General features: G+C 41.4%; 1 protein-coding gene and 1 long non-coding RNA gene across 3 annotated transcripts in view; both read right to left on the reverse strand.

The window, feature by feature from the left end:
- Positions 1-468: 468 nt before the first annotated feature.
- LOC125385825 lies at positions 469-12,282 on the reverse strand. The gene is made up of 2 exons (XR_007225495.1): positions 3,764-12,282; positions 469-3,693 (listed from the first exon to the last, which is right to left on the reverse strand). It is a non-coding gene; the product is annotated as an uncharacterized LOC125385825 (long non-coding RNA).
- A 361-nt stretch (positions 12,283-12,643) lies between these two features.
- LOC100644771 (protein sister of odd and bowel) overlaps positions 12,644-18,822 on the reverse strand; it is a 91,706-nt gene continuing 85,527 nt past the window's right edge. For both annotated transcript variants that reach the window (XM_048409483.1, XM_048409482.1), the window contains one exon: positions 12,644-18,351. In XM_048409483.1, the coding sequence (XP_048265440.1) occupies positions 16,103-18,184 (2,082 nt within the window). In that variant the 5' untranslated portion in view covers positions 18,185-18,351 and the 3' untranslated portion in view covers positions 12,644-16,102. The remainder of the gene's footprint in view (positions 18,352-18,822) is intronic.

Here is an 18,822-nt window from a genome sequence, read left to right on the forward strand (position 1 = left end):
AAACTGTAACGTAATTCTTTCTTTTTATTCACGTCTTTTACGAAACCTTTTATATCAAAAGAAGAAGTAAAAAAAGATGGAAAGCAATACGGCTAGGAATTTCCTAGCACACGTTTATCCACGTTCGTGAGTTTAAGCTTGTGTATCGTACTGCAGCTCATGCAGAAACAGACTCCAACAAGAAAGAAGTCCTTGATTTCAATCGATTTCCTTTTAGTAATATTTTTGAAAATACTATTTAATAATAACTATTAAATGAAATTATTATAGTTAAGCGTTAATCTTTAATACCCAAGTATATTAATCTCTAATTTCTGTATCTGACAATATGCCTGACTGAATTGAAAAATATTACCTGCAAATCTGATGCTTTCTAGTAACATGGAGTATGTATGGAGACGACGTGGAGTGCCCGGATGGATGGTACTTCACGATAAGGATCAGTTGGGAAGATACATACACGCAGTATTAAAAAAAGGAATTGGTCAACTACTTTATTGCCATTCTTCACGTGGTACAAAACATAGTTCGGGTGCGTACGAGCACGCTTAAGTACAAAACAAAAACGATCCTCTACAAGTAGTCTTCTCCAGCTGCATGGCGAGAGCAAACAAGTAGAAAGGTAAGAAACAGAGAAAGAGACAAGAGTAAAACGAGATGGAGCAGGGAAAGATAGAGAAAAGAAATTTAAGAAAAAAGAAGAGAGAGAGAGAGAGAGCTGTGTTAACGTTAAATGCATACATATGTGTATATGTATCTGTATACGTATAGAAACATGTGTGTGTGTGTGTGTGTGTGTGTGCGTGTGTATATATATATATATTACGACTTCGTTAACAACATAAAATGTAATTATTCACATAACACAATAATCTGTGATCTATAATATTATAACGATCTGTCTTTTGTACTGGATAGGCCAACACGTACAGTTTCCTATATACATATAGTCGAGATTCTTTATTAAAGTTCCTTTCTTTCGTTAATCTTCGTTTAATTACCATATAATTCAATGAGAAAGAAGAATCCATTTATGAGTAATAAAGCGCGAGCTTGGCCTGTCGCTTTCTTTTCATCGGGCATCGTGCAGCCCCGTTTGAGTATTATTTAGTTTATTCGTTTAATTATTTATTTATATTGAAAGTATCTCGTAACAGATATATCTCGTTACCATGGTAACCTTGGAATTGGGTTTGCCATCTCGACAACGGCCAACAATATCAAAGTTCTCCGTTGTCCTTTAAGATTAGGCTTCCTATTAACTAAGGTATAGGGTGTGAGAGAAAAAGATGATACATATATATATATATATATATATTTATCTATAACATATGTATATATCTATAAACACATGGGGGAGTAACGTTAAATTAAGAACGCAGTGCAGCGTAATTGGAAGGGATCGTTTTATAATACAACGGTACCTTGAGTATTATTCGACGTGAACAAATCGGCGCGACGGCTCTCTCAACGTCTGTCGTCGTTGAATCACGCGGTAACGATATAATTATGCTTACGATTAAGCGAATCACGAGTAACGATTGTCGTTGATGAATCGCAGTTGGCGGGAATCGATTCTGTGCCGAGAGGAAATTCGCTTCAGCCTCCATTGCTTATTCAAGTCGTTAACATCCTTCACAGTTTATTTCAAGGAACAATTAACAATATTTCTTCTTTCTTTCTTTCTCTCTCTCTCTCTCTCTCTCTCTCTCTCTCCTTATTGTAATCTCTTCAACGTGTCGAGAATTAGCCAAAGAGGAAGAAGAAGTAGAAGAAGATAGCAATGTTAAGATACGTTATTAGAGTTGCTGAAAATGTTACGTTCTCACGAACTTCTTGGATTTTTATTTGGCGTAAACGATGGTACGCATTAATAATCCTTAAGGATCTTGTCCCGTAAACGCGTAAGGTAACGCGTCCCATATTGCATTTGTACACAGTTTGGGCACGTTACGAAAGAGAGTGAAATAATGCGAATAACTTCACGTATACATTACGATCTATCGTTTCGTATATAGATACTAAGATTGCACTTTTAGATTGAATAAGCGAATTGTAAATAATTTCGCTACGTGAAATTTCGTTATTCGTTTACGATTTAATTTACATCGATTAGACTTTGTTACGCGGCTCTAAGTATAACGTTATACCGACTTGTGTGTAAATATCACGTCTCAAACATCACATTTCTTTACTTTTCCATCACGTTTACAGAGTAGCTTTAGTACGATGTACTATCGTGTTTGAAATTTTTCATACATTCTTGCAACAATTTAATTCGACAAGTTGCGAAAAGTCTGAATGGCTTTCGTTTATTATCCACATAGAAACCGTTGAATATTCGTATGCACCTGTGTACATTCCAATCGAAGGAAATTAATTCTGTGCAACTCTCACTCTACAACAAAGTGTAGCAAAAATGTACGGAACAATCCAGACGATCTGAAACAAAAAGAAAAAAAAAAAAAAGGAAAAACGACCTCGCAATTCGCACACAACGTTCTCGACCGATTTAGATCCTAGCGTTGCACGAAAGACTTTCTTTCTTTCTATTCGCGGACAATAGGCTCACGGTCCGAGCAGATCTCGCATGCAGACGCGTCTAAGATGCGGCAAGCCTTCTTTTTCACGGCAATAAAATTCACCTATGATAGTCGGGCCACGACATTATCCTCGTTTACCCGATTCAACCGTGGCGACCTTTGCACGTGAACGTTGCACCTTTCCGTGCAATCTTCCATCTACGGAGGCCATTGTTGCTGTATCTCTCGTTGCTCTCGTGGTTCACGGCGAAAGAGAGACGGGGGTGTGGCGCACCTTCCTCCTACCTTTGGAAGGTTAACGCGCTGTAGCGGTATATTAGTCAACCACAATGGGCCGCGGATGTCGTTGAAAAATTCCTGGGACCAACCGGGACGAATACATCGTTCCGAGATTTCACCACGTTCCTCGATACTTTTCTTTCTCGTATCAATAAATGTACAATAGAGCCTTGACTATCCGAACTGCTTAATCACCGAGAAATCGGATAATCAAACTTTTCGCGATCGAACGACTGAAATTGCAGCATATATTACATGTGTCTCAATTATTTTCCTCTTGGTGTCTCTAGACTTCCCGAGCCGACAGATTAGACATTTTTGTTCAAATTCGCAAGGTTAATCGCATCCATTACGTACGTTCATATGAAGTTTCTTATTTGTTCTAACGTGTAGATTCGTTCTCCTCTCTTGAATTATAGACATTCGTCAATGGCTCATAAAATACATAAATCGTTCGTATCTAAAGGCAGGAATTCCGAGGCTTTCGTCTTTTATTCGTTACTTTCAGCTCGTTCTCTATAAGCGTCTGAACAACAAGTTAATTAAAAGGATCGATCTGATTAAAGAACCAGGCCAATTAGAACGACACAATAGCAAAGCAACGAATCACAGCCGTCTTCTTGGCTACAAGGCGAAATCGGCGGATCGATTACGGGCGTACGATTCTCTGTGTGTATAGATGAGAGGCGATTAGAAGCCGGGTGGGTCGCAATCTGACTTTAAATTGGTGAAAGCCGCGCCGCTGGTGACTTTAAACACCGGTTGTAACCCTTATAAGGCGGCTCTCATCATATCAGGCCCCAAGAAGCGTATGGTTGCCGTCAATGGTGTCCGTGCCACGGGCTTCGACTAACGCGATTTTAAAGAACAGCTATAAAGAAAGAGGAACGAGGCTTAATCACGAGCACACGCCGATTAGCCGTAGCCTGCTATCGATCTACCTCGTAAATAGAACTCGATGACGTTTTTTTCTGACCGCCTTGGACCGGCCCATTAATTGGAGCGCCGTCCATTGCACGCGTTTCTCTTCTGTTTCTGCCTTATTCCTCTTTCAAGCTGCTGCTGCTGTTACTTGAAACGTTGTGGTACGATATATTTCGATGTGTCGCGGCTGACAAAATAAAATACATCAAATTCGAGCTGCAGTCAACCCGTTAATCGAATTAGCGTTCAAACTGTTAGACTAAAACATTTCTTCTAATGTAACAATTTATAAACGCACGATGCTCATCCTGATTTAGTTCTGATACTATCGGTGAAGTTTACACGTTGTTCTACCAGCGATTATTCATAAACCGTACGGAAAGAATTTGAGCATCTCGTTTTCTAAACAGTAAACTTTAACGAGGTTAAAATATTTGGTGCGCATCGAACGATATCGATGAATTTTACATAAGACTGCTCCCTCGTAGTTCATTTTATGCTGTTTGAAATGTCATAAGTCGGCCCATTGCGGACAGTTTTCATTCCTGAATAATTAGAGTCGTTGCTCGTGTCACACTTAGAATTCGCGACAAAGGGTACGGTGTAGATACGTCGTATAAATGAAAGATAATACCGCAACTAATTTCAAGAGATTTTGAAACCATGTTTGTAACGAACAAAGTTCATCGACTCACACGACATATGGTAATTGTAAATTATCGGATCGCCTATGTAAGACGTAAAATGTACCGAGTATTTAAAAGAGAAATTTACAAAGAATATTTGTATTTAACATTTTAGATATAATTGGTAATAGCTTTTCTTATAAATACAATTGCGAATATTTGAGAATAAAGAAAGAAACTCGATGTGGAAACAACATAACGCGAAAATACTCTGTCTGGTATCATTTTTCGTTACACTGAAATCGCCAGCGTTACGAAACAAATTTTCCAAAGACACCTGTGCAATAATTCACATCGAGCCAGGTTTCACGCACCAAAGAAAAAAAAAAAAAAAAAAAGAAAGAAAAGAAAAGGAAAAGGAAAAATAACGATAGAAATACCTTGCAGCCACATTAATTCCAATTAAAATTTACGCTCTCCATTAATACCACACAAGTTGCATTTTCACTTCCCTCTTCGCTATTTTGCTTAACCTTTAAACAACGAGATAATGTTCTCTCCGAATGGCCTTCGTTTAAACCTTACAAACTTGCAAATGCACGAACAGACGTCGTTATCAGATATCTAGCCAGCCAAATCGAATAACGTTCGATCGCAACTGTGTTCCTAGTGGCGATAGTCAAGAATGAGTCAATTAAGCGAGTTGCTATGATCGAGTCAGCGGCTGTACGTTTTCCGACAGGCGTGTTCCAAGTAGTTCGGCTTAATTAAATCGATAAAGAGATATCGGGACAAGATATTGTTGCCGCGATAACGTATGAAAATACGTTTGGCCGGCGTTTACGATAATTCATCGCTGTTCGCTAATTATGCGCTTAATTAGAATATTTATACGTCGGGGGCTTTCCTGGAACTCCCACTCGGCACATGGACATCGACTTCATCGTGAAATCGCGATAGTTTCTTTCGTTGTACGATTTCTCCTTGTCTCGATTTTTCTTTTCTTTTCCTTTTCAATTACCGCTCTCGTATCTTTTTTTACTTTTGAAATTTGCTAAAGCAACGTTCGCTAAGTCACGGTACGACGTTGTCGAACTGATTACACTCGCGAGAAACGAGGCTTCGCTTCTCATAAAATTCGTAGAAATTCGCAGAACTGTCATCGATTCGTCGATCGCTCGATAGCAATTCCCATTTCGGAATTCGGATGTTATCCTCTGAGGTCGTTGGCGCTACCTCGTTAATTTCCATCGGTGTCGTTAGCTTCGTAGAAAACATCCAATTTTTGGTTTCGATGGTAATGTGCGTTTAACGGCAATGGGTCGCCTTCTTCAGATTTTACTTTGGTTCCATTTGGTACGACCACGCGCATGGTGTCATGGTTATTTAGACCTTGTGACTACCCGTTTGCTAATTAATTCTTGAAATTGTTGTCGGAGTGCGTACGAGGATAAAAGAAAAGATTATACGGCGAAGCATAGGTGACTCTTTTCCTATTTTTTCGCGATTTTTTTTATGAAAAGCGACGATAGAAAAGATTCGAGTTCCGGGAAAGATAAATTGGAAAACACAGCGAAGCGAAGACCGATCGCGTTAACAGCCCACCTTCGAATTACGAGTCGATAACACACTAACAACGAGAGAGTTATCTCGCCGCTAACCGAGGCAGCAATCAGCCAGCAACACGTTCTTGCCAGTTGACTAATTCATCGTGGATGACGCGAAGCGCGTCTTCCCTCCCATAGACTGGAAGAAAAGATGGAAAGAATTTCCCGTCGTTAGTGCAACGAGATATCGTTAGAACGAAAGTAACGGACCTCGACGTCACTGGTCACCTTGCAATCGTCATGGCAGCCTGCAATGGTAAATTGGCTACGCGTCATTAATAGCAGGCTCGGCGAATTACCACATCACCCTTCGATAATGTCAGCCACTCGATCAACGAGAAAACTTAGCAGGAACTCTGCTACATTAACGTTCGGCTACTGGATGTAACGTGGATGGAAGAAACGCGCGAGTTGAGAGCAGTCTGGTTTCAGTGAATATCATAAACGATGCTCTGGATGACGTTGATACATCTTTTCCTGGAATTTTCTCGTCTTTCGCGGCCATTTCCAGCATCTCGTTGACAGATGTCGATGTCGAGTGGATTTTATGATCCTTCTAATTTATCGATTAAATTTCAAATGCGGACCACTTGGACCATTGAAAATGTCAACTATACGGAAACGTACGCTCCACAGTTAATTATCGTTCACGCGTTATCTCGAAGAGGATAATCGCTGCGAGGCAAAGGCGATGGAATGGAAGAAGTTAAAGAGCGACCGATGCCTATCCTTCGATCAGCAATTACCTTGACATTATCCGACCGAATCGGTAAAGAACGGTCGGCGTGTAGAACGCTATTGATAATATTTCACGATGAGAAACAGTAAATCGCTAGCTGGTCGAATTCCTATGGCGATCGGTCGCGATCTCCGGACCAAAGTGTCACGGTCGTATCGGTTTCCTCTCTGTCACGATTTAGTTCATAAAACTGACTAATGATACCGGTGAAACGTAGCAGCAGGCAGCTAGAAGATCAATGGAAATCTCACCTGCAACTATACTTCAAAGGCCAGGCGAGTTGCCTTCTGTTATTCTCGATAGGCAGTTTCTGACAAAGTTACGAGCACCGATCTACGATACCATCGCGTGCACCTGCGAGAAAACGATACCTGCTCGGTCGATTATGGAACATTTTCCTTTCTTTTTTTGCGGAAACTAGCGAAACGGTGCGAGCGACCGGTAGAAACGAAAAGAAACATAACCCGGAAAGGAAATCGTTCTGAAAATTTTAATCTCCGTACGTCTCTCGGCTAGACCAACTAGTTGGTTCTGTTGGCTCGCGACGAAGAGCCGCGAAATTGCGGCTTGATAACTACAAGGTAGTAAATTATCAATAACCGATAAAACGGACCGGTTCCATTACGCGCGAGATAAAATTTGCTATGTTCGAGGATTCGAACGATAGACTTTGGGGTCGTTGCTGGTCGCCGATGTTCCACTTGCGAATGTGGATCAGATTAGGGTAATTTGCCGTCGTGAAAGGCTGTTAGTGGTTGAAACAGTGATAGGCGCGGTGATAAATCTTGGGTAGATCGAGGCAGGTGCGTGCAAAGGAAGTTGGCAGAGGATGTCAGTGTTTGAAGAAGATTTATAACTACTGAATAATAGCGTGAGCAAAGGAGAAGGAAACGGGAGAAAGAAGGGACATTCGCTATCAATCTGCAAAATTTCTATTTCACGTAGAATATCCTTTGAAAATAACACGAGATACTTCGTGGGAAAAAAGCGATACGAAATACTTTCCCCTTCCCTTACGAGATAAATATATAGGAAATGATACCTAAGCTTCGTATTTATGTAGAGGATTTTATGAATTGCGTACAGGATTTTTCACTAAAATTTATCTTCCATCACAGTGTTCTCCAAACCGAATTAAATTTGATCTCTTTGATCTCGAAAAGTTTGATCTTTATCTCTTCTTGTATAAAATAGAAAGACGACTTTTAAATACACTGAAGTCCTACAAAATGCACACATGTACCTCGAAGCAGCACAAATGCGAAATAATTTCCAAATTTTTATTTCGTCTAATAATAACGACCTAACTCAATCTGAATTTAGTAGAATTCCATATCTTCCGTATTGACATACTCGCCGTTATACGTAACCACAAAGTCGAAATGCTTATACGTGGAACGAAATAGTCGAGAAGAAAAATGTACTTAAACGTTTGGCACACGAAACGCACCTCTAAACCCCACGAATGCCACCAACACTGGCAATCTACAAGACACTTAGGCTGATTCCCGACGAAACTAAATCTACCTGCATAAAATCAATCCGCAGAGAAACAATTCCAAAACCTGTGTGTAAGTTGCACACTAATCTCATGACCACAAGCGAAGCCGCTGCGAATAACATTGTCTCGCAGTATCCGTCAAATCGTCCGCTTAACCACAACCGCTACCAGTTTTCCGCGACCGCAAGAGGAATGACCACAAATAGAGCGACGTCCTTTGCAACAGAAGCAACTTTTCCGAACGATTCTTCGAGAAGATTGCCTTCCATATATGTACGGCGTGATAGCCGGAAGTCTGAACGATTCGCGAAACACGTACGAACGTGGTCCTGAACATTTCTAAACTCTGTTCGTCGATCAACTTTGCAAGGCTTTAGGCTAGAAGTTGGAGGAAAGTGCGAGGAAAAATTGAAAATACACCGTGTTTGTTGGTCTAATTTTCCAACCGCGAATGAAGATGCAAAGAGAGTGGACGTTGTTTTTAGAGAAACCGAGCGTTTTGTAGAAACCGACTGTTCTAACCGCTAACTGGAAGCCACAGGAAAAATGCGACGTGAATGCGAAAAAATATGTTTGAAGATCTTTTTTTTTTCTCGATTGGTTAACAATTTAAACGACACATCGTTGGTACGAAATTACGCAAAAATAATAGCAAGATTACGACGTATATTTCAACAGAGCCGTAAATTGTCTCCTGTATGAAACCATAAATGCTTTGCGAATGATCGCGATATAGAGAGTAAGACGAGGAATAAATTTTTTGAAAATCATGTACATTTCATGTTAGTTCGTAAAAATGTCCGATCGAATCGATTGTGGAATCGTAAAAGCACGACGGGGAATTCCTCGAAAGTTGCGCTCGAATTCATAAAACTTGGTTGAAATTCTTGCACAGTGTCGTTTGCGAAACAGCGACGATCGTAAACGGCGTGGTAAATTTTCTAAAAATCACGGTTTTTCTTTATGTCCGTAAGAGTTCGTAAAAGTCATAGCCACCGTGAAACGCGGCGTGTAATGAGAAATTGTTCAAACGATAGGTAAATTTCGTGAAAATTAAATAGATTTCGCAACCGATCTTCGCGAACGCTTGTTCAGCTTGCGTAGGATAAAATATTTTGAAAGATATTAGAAATATCGCGTTAATATTTTACTCGTGCCAGTAATCTTAGATGGGAATCTAACTTTTTCTATATCGATATTTTATTTATTTGCAAGGTGAAGATTTTTCGTAGATTTAGTATAGTTTCAGATCTTATAGCATAGAATATTTTGGAGAAAGAAATTGAAAAAAGGTTTACGGTCATACGAATGATCGTGAACAAATTTCCAGCTTCTTTAAATTTAGTATTCTATTTACCTTAGGCAATGAGAACTCGTAGATTTGTAATTCTAATATCGATTTACGAGTAGGCTATTGTTGCTGTAATTAATAGAAAGTTTCGTGAAATATTCATTCAAATTATATAGAGTAAATGTAAATCTTTTATGGTCGGTCTCGTGAAACATTATGAAAGTGGTTATTAAGCTGGTTGCGAAAAGGGAAACGAAAATTGAATAATTGTAAAACAAGAATAGCAAGGAGAAGTACTAATTTTCTAAGCGTTTATAATTACTCGCGAGTAATTAAATTTCGTAAGCGGTTCATGTATACTTTACGATAATCTTGAGACCAAAGTTACCTTAGAATGTATACGTCTTTCACAAAATATCGATTATTGCGATCGTAAATTTTTGTAGAATACGAATCGATCATACAAACAAGAGGACCCTCTAATTGTCAATGCACTGGATATTTAGAAAATTAGGTTGCTTGGTAATTTGGTAAATTATAAAAATAGATGGTTGCTGAGATCGTACGAAGCTTCGTACAACCACCTGTCCAAACGAATCATAAAATTAAAAAGTCGTGCTTTTATAAAATTCTGCGGCAACATTGTTGGATATCTCCTTCTCACGACATCGTTATTTATCGTAAACGCCAACGCAATAGTCGTTTCTCTAAATACGTTGTACGGTATCCGTTAGTCAGCTGACCTTTGCTTCTTTGAAAGTTCATTTCTACATCAGAAGCCTATTATTATCTTTTGTACGCAGGATGATACGGGGAATCGATTTAATAAATTGAATTTGAACGAAAGAAAAATTGTAGGGTTCCATTAAAAAAAAAAAAAAAAAGTGTAATTGCACATTTTGCTACTGCGTCAGTGTACTATAAAAAGGCTGCAAACTATTATATAGCTGATAGGATGATCGAATTTGCCGGACAATGCAAAACTTTCCACTGCGATTAGTATGTCTATTAAGTTAGATTAAAAGCGGTGCTAACGTTAGAAAGACTTGTAACGTTAAGACGACTAATGATATCTAAATAGCGAGTGTATGCGATAGTACACGTAATAAATAGCAAAATATATTATTGCCATGTTTTTTAATAGGTAATTTAGATTTATAGCCTGGTGATTTCATTAAAAGGCAGTAAACCTTTTATCTTCATGCGCTGCAACAAATGTCCTGTACAAACCATTTTACTTCTATAACCTGTCATATATTTTTCCTACCTTCCTCCTAATACACAATGATAATATCAACTTCACGTTCAGGTTAACGAGTTTCTTTTCTCCGTTAATACCGAAATTCATGCCCTAAAGGATTGCGATTCCGTGTTTCGTGTGCAACGATGATATCGTTGTTCGATCAGATACGATTTCTATACGGTTTCTAGGGAGTCGATGTTTCGACGAATCGGCCCGTAAAAATTTCATCGACGTTCGCGAAAGAAAACGTTACCAAACGGTCACGAAAATGTGACGCAATTACGCTCAAACATCAAACGTTTCTAACACGTTTCAGTTGGCCAACGTTAGCAGGTAGAGTTGGTAATTTATAAACTTGCCTACAGCTGATTTGTATTAATCGCTAAACCGGTCTATTTTTGCAATTTAAAGGGGTACGTTCTAATATTAAACGATCAGAGAGATTTTACGCTCGCTAATTTCCAAGTAATTTGACAACGCGCCTTCAAGCTGTTAAAATAAATTTCGTAAAAGCAATTTAGAAAAGATATACATTCCATTATTCCAACAAACAATTACAGCATCTTGTATAATTCTATTTCGCAACAGTTGCTGTCCTTTTAACGTTCCCATAGCGAAAGGGTTGAAATTGCTCCACTAAGGCATGTCCAACAATTTCCCATTTCATTTTCCCCTCGAATGATCATTGCCATTCACCACCAACCGGATCCACTTTTTTACATCGAAAAGCTCAATTAAATCTCTCTCTCTCTCTCTCTCTCTCTCTCTCTACAGTAAAAATTCCAAATGGATTCAATAGGCCGTACGGCGGAATCTATGTTCCTATCCCGTGAACTCGGTTCGCCAACTCGGCCGAAGAAGAAATTCACACCGTCTCGTCCTTGGATCGTGAACGGCACATCGTTAATTGGAAATCGAAGTTTACGAGCGAAGATAAAACGCGATACGAACGAAGACAGCCTCGTTTCTGGCGTCGCGTCGTCTCGTCACAATGGCGTAAGAACTAGAGAAAAAGATGCACGCGGGGAATATTCATAGGAAAAGCAGGATGGAGAAAAAGGAGGACGATATACACCAGGATGAGCGGTAAGTTCTTGCCTAGTTTACGTCATCCTGCTTTATTGCTTGCTTACTTTAGTTCAAAGACATTATTCGTACCCGAAGCCAATCATACGGATATCACATTCTGGTGGTTGGCAGCTTTGCATGGAAATTTTTCACTCAGCAACTACGAGTTCTTGTAATTATGACAAGGGCGGAGATTTTAAGAGCTTGTTCTTCAGGCTTCTGTCAGTCATTATTATTAATTGAAACGGCTACGAGGAATTCTTACTTGCTGACGAATTCACCAAACTGTATCGTGCGCGTCATTCAGCCAGATGGGATTATCGAGTCACCTATGCTTCAACAGCTTTGCGCAAAACGATCGAGTTTGTTGCATATCACGAGACGCTGTTAGCCTTCGATGTAATAATAGAAGAGTAAGAAAATACCGTGTGCTTTAGATGGAACAAGAGAAAGCATCGACTTAATTGCGAGCAAAACGTTGATTCGTTTCGAAGAGTTATCGATCGGTTAAGATTAATCGGCAGAAAAGTTCTCGATTGATCGGTGGCTTGAACCGCTAAATTTAAGAATTGTAATAACAAACGTAGCGGCTTAAGCGTTGGATCGTTTCGCTGCTCTTGCGGATATTTTGCATCTAGAAATCGGTATAAATATTCCAATGGTCAGTTTTCTTTAGATTCGAAAAGCCACAGCGCAGCATCGACAAAATCGTCGCGTCCTATGTTGATGTATGCATCGTCAGGTGATGAAGTATGCTTCACGAAGGTAGAAATAGTCAACGAGAAAATTGATACAGTGAAAGAAATTGGAAAATTGTAATAGTTTCGTATTAAAACTTTATTCAATCTCCAAAACTAGATAACAACCAATGATTGATTACCATTACAATAAATAGCCAAATAAAAATTACTCTACGAATTATTACAAAATAAAGAGGCTTTGAAATATAAATTAGACAAGAGCTTATATCTCATCGTGGTAGTGAACAGGATTTACGGCTGTGAACACGAAAGGACAATGAGCAACGCGACTTTGAACACCAAGGGAACCGCGCCGATTAAACGGTCGTTAATTGCTTGGCCGCTTAACGATTCGGCAGGGAAATGTAGTCGTGGGAAACGATCGTTGAAAGGTCAAAGGCAGTTTCCAGCTGAAAAGTTTGCTTGATAGCTGAGCCTGTTCTTCCTGTCTTTTCTTTCGGAGTTATCTTCTCTGAGCCACTGGTAACGAGGATCGAGATAAGAACCGACGGAAGAATTGCCGCACTGTTCGTCCAAAATCAATTGCTTACTCGAGACTGTTAACTGTAAGTTGGAACGAATTCGTAATTCGTTTTACTTTGTGAATTATTTTGGTTCCGCTTCCTCTCTTTAATCTTTTGCTCCTTCGCCTGCCATATCTTGACGACGGTTTTGGTCGTCGATTGCACAGTATATTGAGAATTCTTCTGTATTTGTGAGAAATTCAAGGGTGCGTGAACGCATCGACCACGAAGAGATAAAACTCGATACGAATAAACAGTCTTCGGCCAATTGATTTTGTACGGTGTCCGGTTCTTACGTTTAAACGAGAAACGTATTAACAGAGTGGACAGATTCGTTCCACGATTTAATAAGCTTCTGAGTGAGAAAAAGGTATTCGTCGATTGGCCGCAAGGTCAAAGAAATAACCGCGAAAGAAAAGAAATGGAAAATGAAATTTACTATAAAAGGGGAAGGATGTTTTTCTGATGATGCGGAATGTCACAGGCAGCTCCAGGTTCGAACATCTATCGAACGAATGAAACGAGTGCGCCGCATTTTGTATTGTTGAGAATTCGCGATAGAAACGCTTTGAAGCTTTACAGAGCTGAAAGGGGGATTTCCGTGGGATCCGAACGAGGCTCGTGTGAACCGATCAGGCTTTTTAAGAGTGTTTCGAAGGTTAAATTCTTCGCAAAATCGTGCGTCGAACGTTTCGCTTTCACTCTCTTACGAATAACAGACGGCGGGACACGCGATCGCCAGGTTAAACCAGGGACGAGCGTGGCCTCGCGCGTTGAGTATGTATCTAAATCACAGCTCGTGCTACTAATTACTTCTAAACTCTTATATATCTCTCTCTCGATACTCTGATACTTACCGATTTCTACGTTACATCCGCTATAGTCTACTATATGTCTCTGTGTGTATACATATATATATATATATATAAAAAAAAAAGAAAAACAAAAGATGACAGAAGAAAAGAGGTGAGAAAGAAAGTAGAAGAAGGAGGAGAATAAAAAGAAGAAGAAAAAGAATCTTCTCTGTAAAATATCTTCAACGTTAATATCTCGTAGCGGTATTTTAAATATCGATCATCGTGTACGATCATCGTCGACGTGGTCGTTTTCTTGTTTATTTTTTCTCTCTCTCTCTCTCTCGTTTGAAACAGCAAACAAGTCGTTTTAGGAACAACAATTTCACCGAATCGTTTCGCGTTGAACCACCGTCGATCGACGATTCGACTATAGCTCGTTTGAAATCAATTGATCGCTCAAGATCGTTTAGTAGACTTGCCCCGCCCCCTCCTTCCTCACCACTTTATTAAAATCCTTCGACGTTCTCTCTTTCTCGCGTTTTCATACTTTTATTCGTCTCTCTTTTTCTCTTCGCTTTTATACTTTTACATTTTATTCCATTGTTTCCTCTAAGACGCGTTAAACGACCTGGATCAATCGATATCGAACGAGGAATAATTAATTATGTGAATAAAAAAATAAAGGGCGATCTATGCTCGCCTGCTTAACCTAATCATCGTGAACTTATCGACCGGAATAACACGCTTCGTAACGAGCATCACCAATGCGAGTTTCCAGGCGCGTGCACTATTCACAGATCGTATTCGTTAGAAAAATCGAACGATACATGTAGAAATTTATATCGGCGATAGGAACAGCTATGGAAGTCGCCAGAAGCTTCATTCTCTAGCGGATAAATTCACGATACGCGATTCGATCGCGATTCTAAGGACGGCATTCGATTAAGAAAACGTTGTTACGCGTGAGACAAGGGTACAGTGCCTGCAAGAGATATAGCGAGGTCGTAAAGTGAAACGTTAGATTCGGTTAGACGGTGGTACCGACACGTGTTTCTCAAAGGCAATTTCTATCATCGTTGTTAAATTTAACGACGTGTTATAAAACCTGAGCTTGCAGAATATAAATTCACCGATTACAAGAACCTCCTTTGTTTTAAATTATCCTAGTCTTCTTCGATCATCGTTATTAGATCCAACGATGTGATAAAATACTAGCTCGCAGAATATAAATTCGGAATAAGTTAATGCTTAACAAACATAACGTGAAAATAAACAAATGCTCGCATGCGTTAATTAGGAAAATCCGTATAACACGAGTTAAGCTTAGTTTCGATACACAATCTCGGCTATGAGTTTTCATTTCAAGTTATATAGATCAATATAGATGTAATCTTGTCTTTCAGGAAACGAATCTTTGAAAATAGCAAGCAAAGGAAAAACTGCTACTGACAACGACTTGACATCAGTCGGCTCTAAATGAAGCTCTAGATCCTCTCTCAAAGTGTCCTCGAACAGTCTCTCAAAACGACTCAAATTACTCGATTCTCAAAGTCCATAAACTTCTATTTCTTTGCAAATTTACGATATCGCTATATCTCTTTCAACGACCACACGCGATATCGGAAACGCCTAGAAAGGAAAGCTTTCGAGGGAGCGTTCCACGGCGTGGCTCGCTGAAGCCCATGCGCTTTACGAGGATCAGCTACCAGCGGCTACCAGTTCGCTCTTTCTGGCGTAACTCATGAGCACCGCCGCGTGCAACTCGAATAAATATCCCGGATCGTTCTCCCAATCAGCAGGAAATTCTCTCTAAGACGAGATCGCGAGACGCCTGTCTAAAAATTAGTCCATGGACGTTGGCCGATCTCGCGATCCTTGGTCATGGTTCGCTCTGTGCCGGGGGTTCCGCGACCTGTCTGGTCGTAAATCATTCCCGCGCGGTCTCTCCAAGTGAACGAAGATCGTAATCGAAGAGTATGAAGAAACAGAGAGACAGAGAAACGAGGGTAGGGAAGAGCAAGAATTAAAGAGACAGAAAGAGAGATACGTAGAAGTGAATAGTAATAGAGGAAGACTCGCACGGTGTATCCTTCGTTGACCATCACCGTCGTGCAAAATCCGCACCGTGCCACCGGGAATAGAGAATGGAGTAGCAACGATCGAACGCGTCCAACTGGACACTGGGAACCGGGTGTGGGCCGTCTGGTCCTCCCAATGCAACTAACTGGGTGGATTACAGGCGGTCCCCGCTGGATCGACGGACACTTGGTGCGGTTGACTCCTATTTGTCACGTTGCTCGTCGTCGAGCTACTCGTTTCGCCGGATGGACTGGGATTCCCACTGTTTCCGCTGTTGCTGGTGCTACTGCCGGTCGCTTGCTGTTGGACACTGGGCTTCTGCGTCACGTGGGTCTGATAGTGCTTTGCCAAGTGCGCCTTCTGTCGGAAACTCTTGCCACATAAGGAACAGGCGAAAGGCTTCTCGCCGGTATGAGTTCTGATGTGAACGTTGACGCTGTATTTGTCCTTGAAGCCTTTGCTACAGATACTGCAATAGTGCAGCGAACGTTCCTTGCGTTGGACGCTGCCTGGTGAACCGCCGGAAGCGCCTTGCTGCGTTCCACTGGTGTTTCCACCGGTCTCTGAACCACTGCTGCCGTTGCTGGCTGCGTTCGAGTTGCTGCTGTTTCTGTTGGTACGTCGACAGTACTTTTTGGGAGCTTTAGTTGTAACCACTCTGGACGGAGCTATTTGAAGCTGGTTGGTGGACTGCTGTTGCTCCACTTCGGTTCGAGGAGTAGCTTGTTGCTGTAGAACATCCTGCTGAGCTGCTGTTACTACTGTAACCGTGCTAACTTGGCCCAGATCTGCGGGAAGAGTTATCGTTCCCAGACTCCCACTGGTTGGATCTAGCGTGTACATAACCGTTGTCGTCGCAGACACGTTGCAAACGGGCTCCAAACTGCAGTACGACTCTACCACTTCGTTGGCTATGCTCTTCAGCTTCTCGTAATCACCGGGACGATAGGTCGTTTGGTCCAACTGGGACAGCAACAGATCTTCATCGGTACAAGTATGCATAGATTCATCCTGCTGTTGTTGCTGCGGTTGCTGTTGTTGAGGCTGTTGTTGCTGTTGCTGCGGTTGTTGGTCGGACACTATCTGCAACCCAGCGTTGCTCGTGACAGGCATGGATATAGTAGATCCTTGAGTAGACGGCGAGGAAGACGAAACTACTTGAGTCGGACCAGTGTACAATTTTCCTTGAAGAGCGCTTCTTAGAAGACTCTCCGCCGAGTCACCTGCTCCAACCGCGACAGCAGCCGCAGCTGCGGCCGCAGCTTCTTGCAGATTCTGGTCAGAAAGCTTCCAATCGTTATTATTATCGCCTCCTGTGCAATTGCCACCACTGGATGATCCTCGGCCGCATAATTCCTTACTTTCGACAAATCCGCTGTCGTCTGTAGCATATTGGGAGGATGCAACGGAGAAACGATCTGGATGAAACCTGTCGTTGACTGTCCGCGACACTTCGGTCACGCTACTGGTCTGATCGTGTTCCTGCTCGGTAGACGCAGGTTCCATGCTCAGTATAGCGTCCAGGTCTAGATTGGGTCGCAGAGACCAAGAATCACTGGACGTGGGCGCTGGACTCTTGCAACAGTCTAATGCATCCATAGAGTTGGCTTCGTTGTTCAACACGGTCAACGTGTAAATCGCGCCGTCCGTATTTTGTCTGTCGTTGGCTGAGCATCCTCGACCTACTCCTTGATGATGCTCGTTAGAACCTTGATGAACGCTCACGTTATCATTCCCGTGGCTCTGAGCATTAGCGTGGGCCGACCAACAGTACTTGTTCAGGTCTTCCAAGAGTATATTACAGGTCTGCTCTTTGCTCTCGTCCGTGCCCCAATAATCGCAATCCGACTGATCCATCGGTGTTTGCTCGTTGCTCTGTTGAACGTTGCAGGCGCTATGGTGCGTCCTCACGTGGTGATGGTGATGATGGTGGCTGAGGGAGCCAGTAATCGTCGAGACTGGGGGTAGTGCTGTCAGAGTGTTGTTGTTGGTTTCTTTGATGAACGGCGAGCTGTGCAATTCGCGATTAGTTTCGTGTTCCTCGTGACCTTGCTGGAGGTAGCCGATGCTTCTGCAGGTGGTACGATGCAGGAAGCTTTCTTCGTCGGACACGCCGTCCGTGGAGGCACAGTGCGGTGGCGGAGAGACGACGAAGTCGAAGAAATCGGTCTTTGGCAGATCTTCCCCACCCCCTCCTGGGGCGAATGCCTCCGTTAGATCCATGGAATAGGTTTGGTACTTCGTCCTCGTGGTGGTTTATGTTTTTGGATCGGATTCCAGGTGGCCTTATTAGGCTGGCAGTCGCAGGTTTCAGGTGGTAGAAGATGGATTTCAGTGATGGTAGCTGTCGTGTCTCCTTGCCCACCGCATCCTTGAGTTCGGGGAATCACCTGAAAAATAGAATTGAGATTTTGGTCAGTTGGTGGAATCCATTTGCCCTCTGTTGGAATACTTTTTGTCCAATATTTCTAGTATCTTTGGTATTTATTTTTTTTATACGATAGAGCTTCGTTTATACGAATACCATTCATTCGAACGAAGTTTTAACGTCCAATCGAACGGAATTATAAATATTACCAATCTATTTTTCACCTAAAGATAGCACCAAAATTTTCGAATGAAAGTATGAAACGTAGGGAGAGATTTTTATGTAACAAGCTATTAAAATATAATTTATCAACTGATCTAACCGAATAACCGTATTGATACAAATTAGACGAATAGTAGTGGAATTTTTCATAAAGAAAATTCATCGGGCTGTCGATTTGGTGCACCCAGAGATCGAATCCCATAAAATCGCGGGACAATGGCGCATACCGCGACGCCGTGTCCCAGATTTTCCGCGTTTTCTTAGGCGACGG

This window comes from Bombus terrestris, chromosome 10 (genome assembly GCF_910591885.1).
Source record: "Bombus terrestris chromosome 10, iyBomTerr1.2, whole genome shotgun sequence".
NCBI classification, from domain to species: domain Eukaryota; kingdom Metazoa; phylum Arthropoda; class Insecta; order Hymenoptera; family Apidae; genus Bombus; species Bombus terrestris.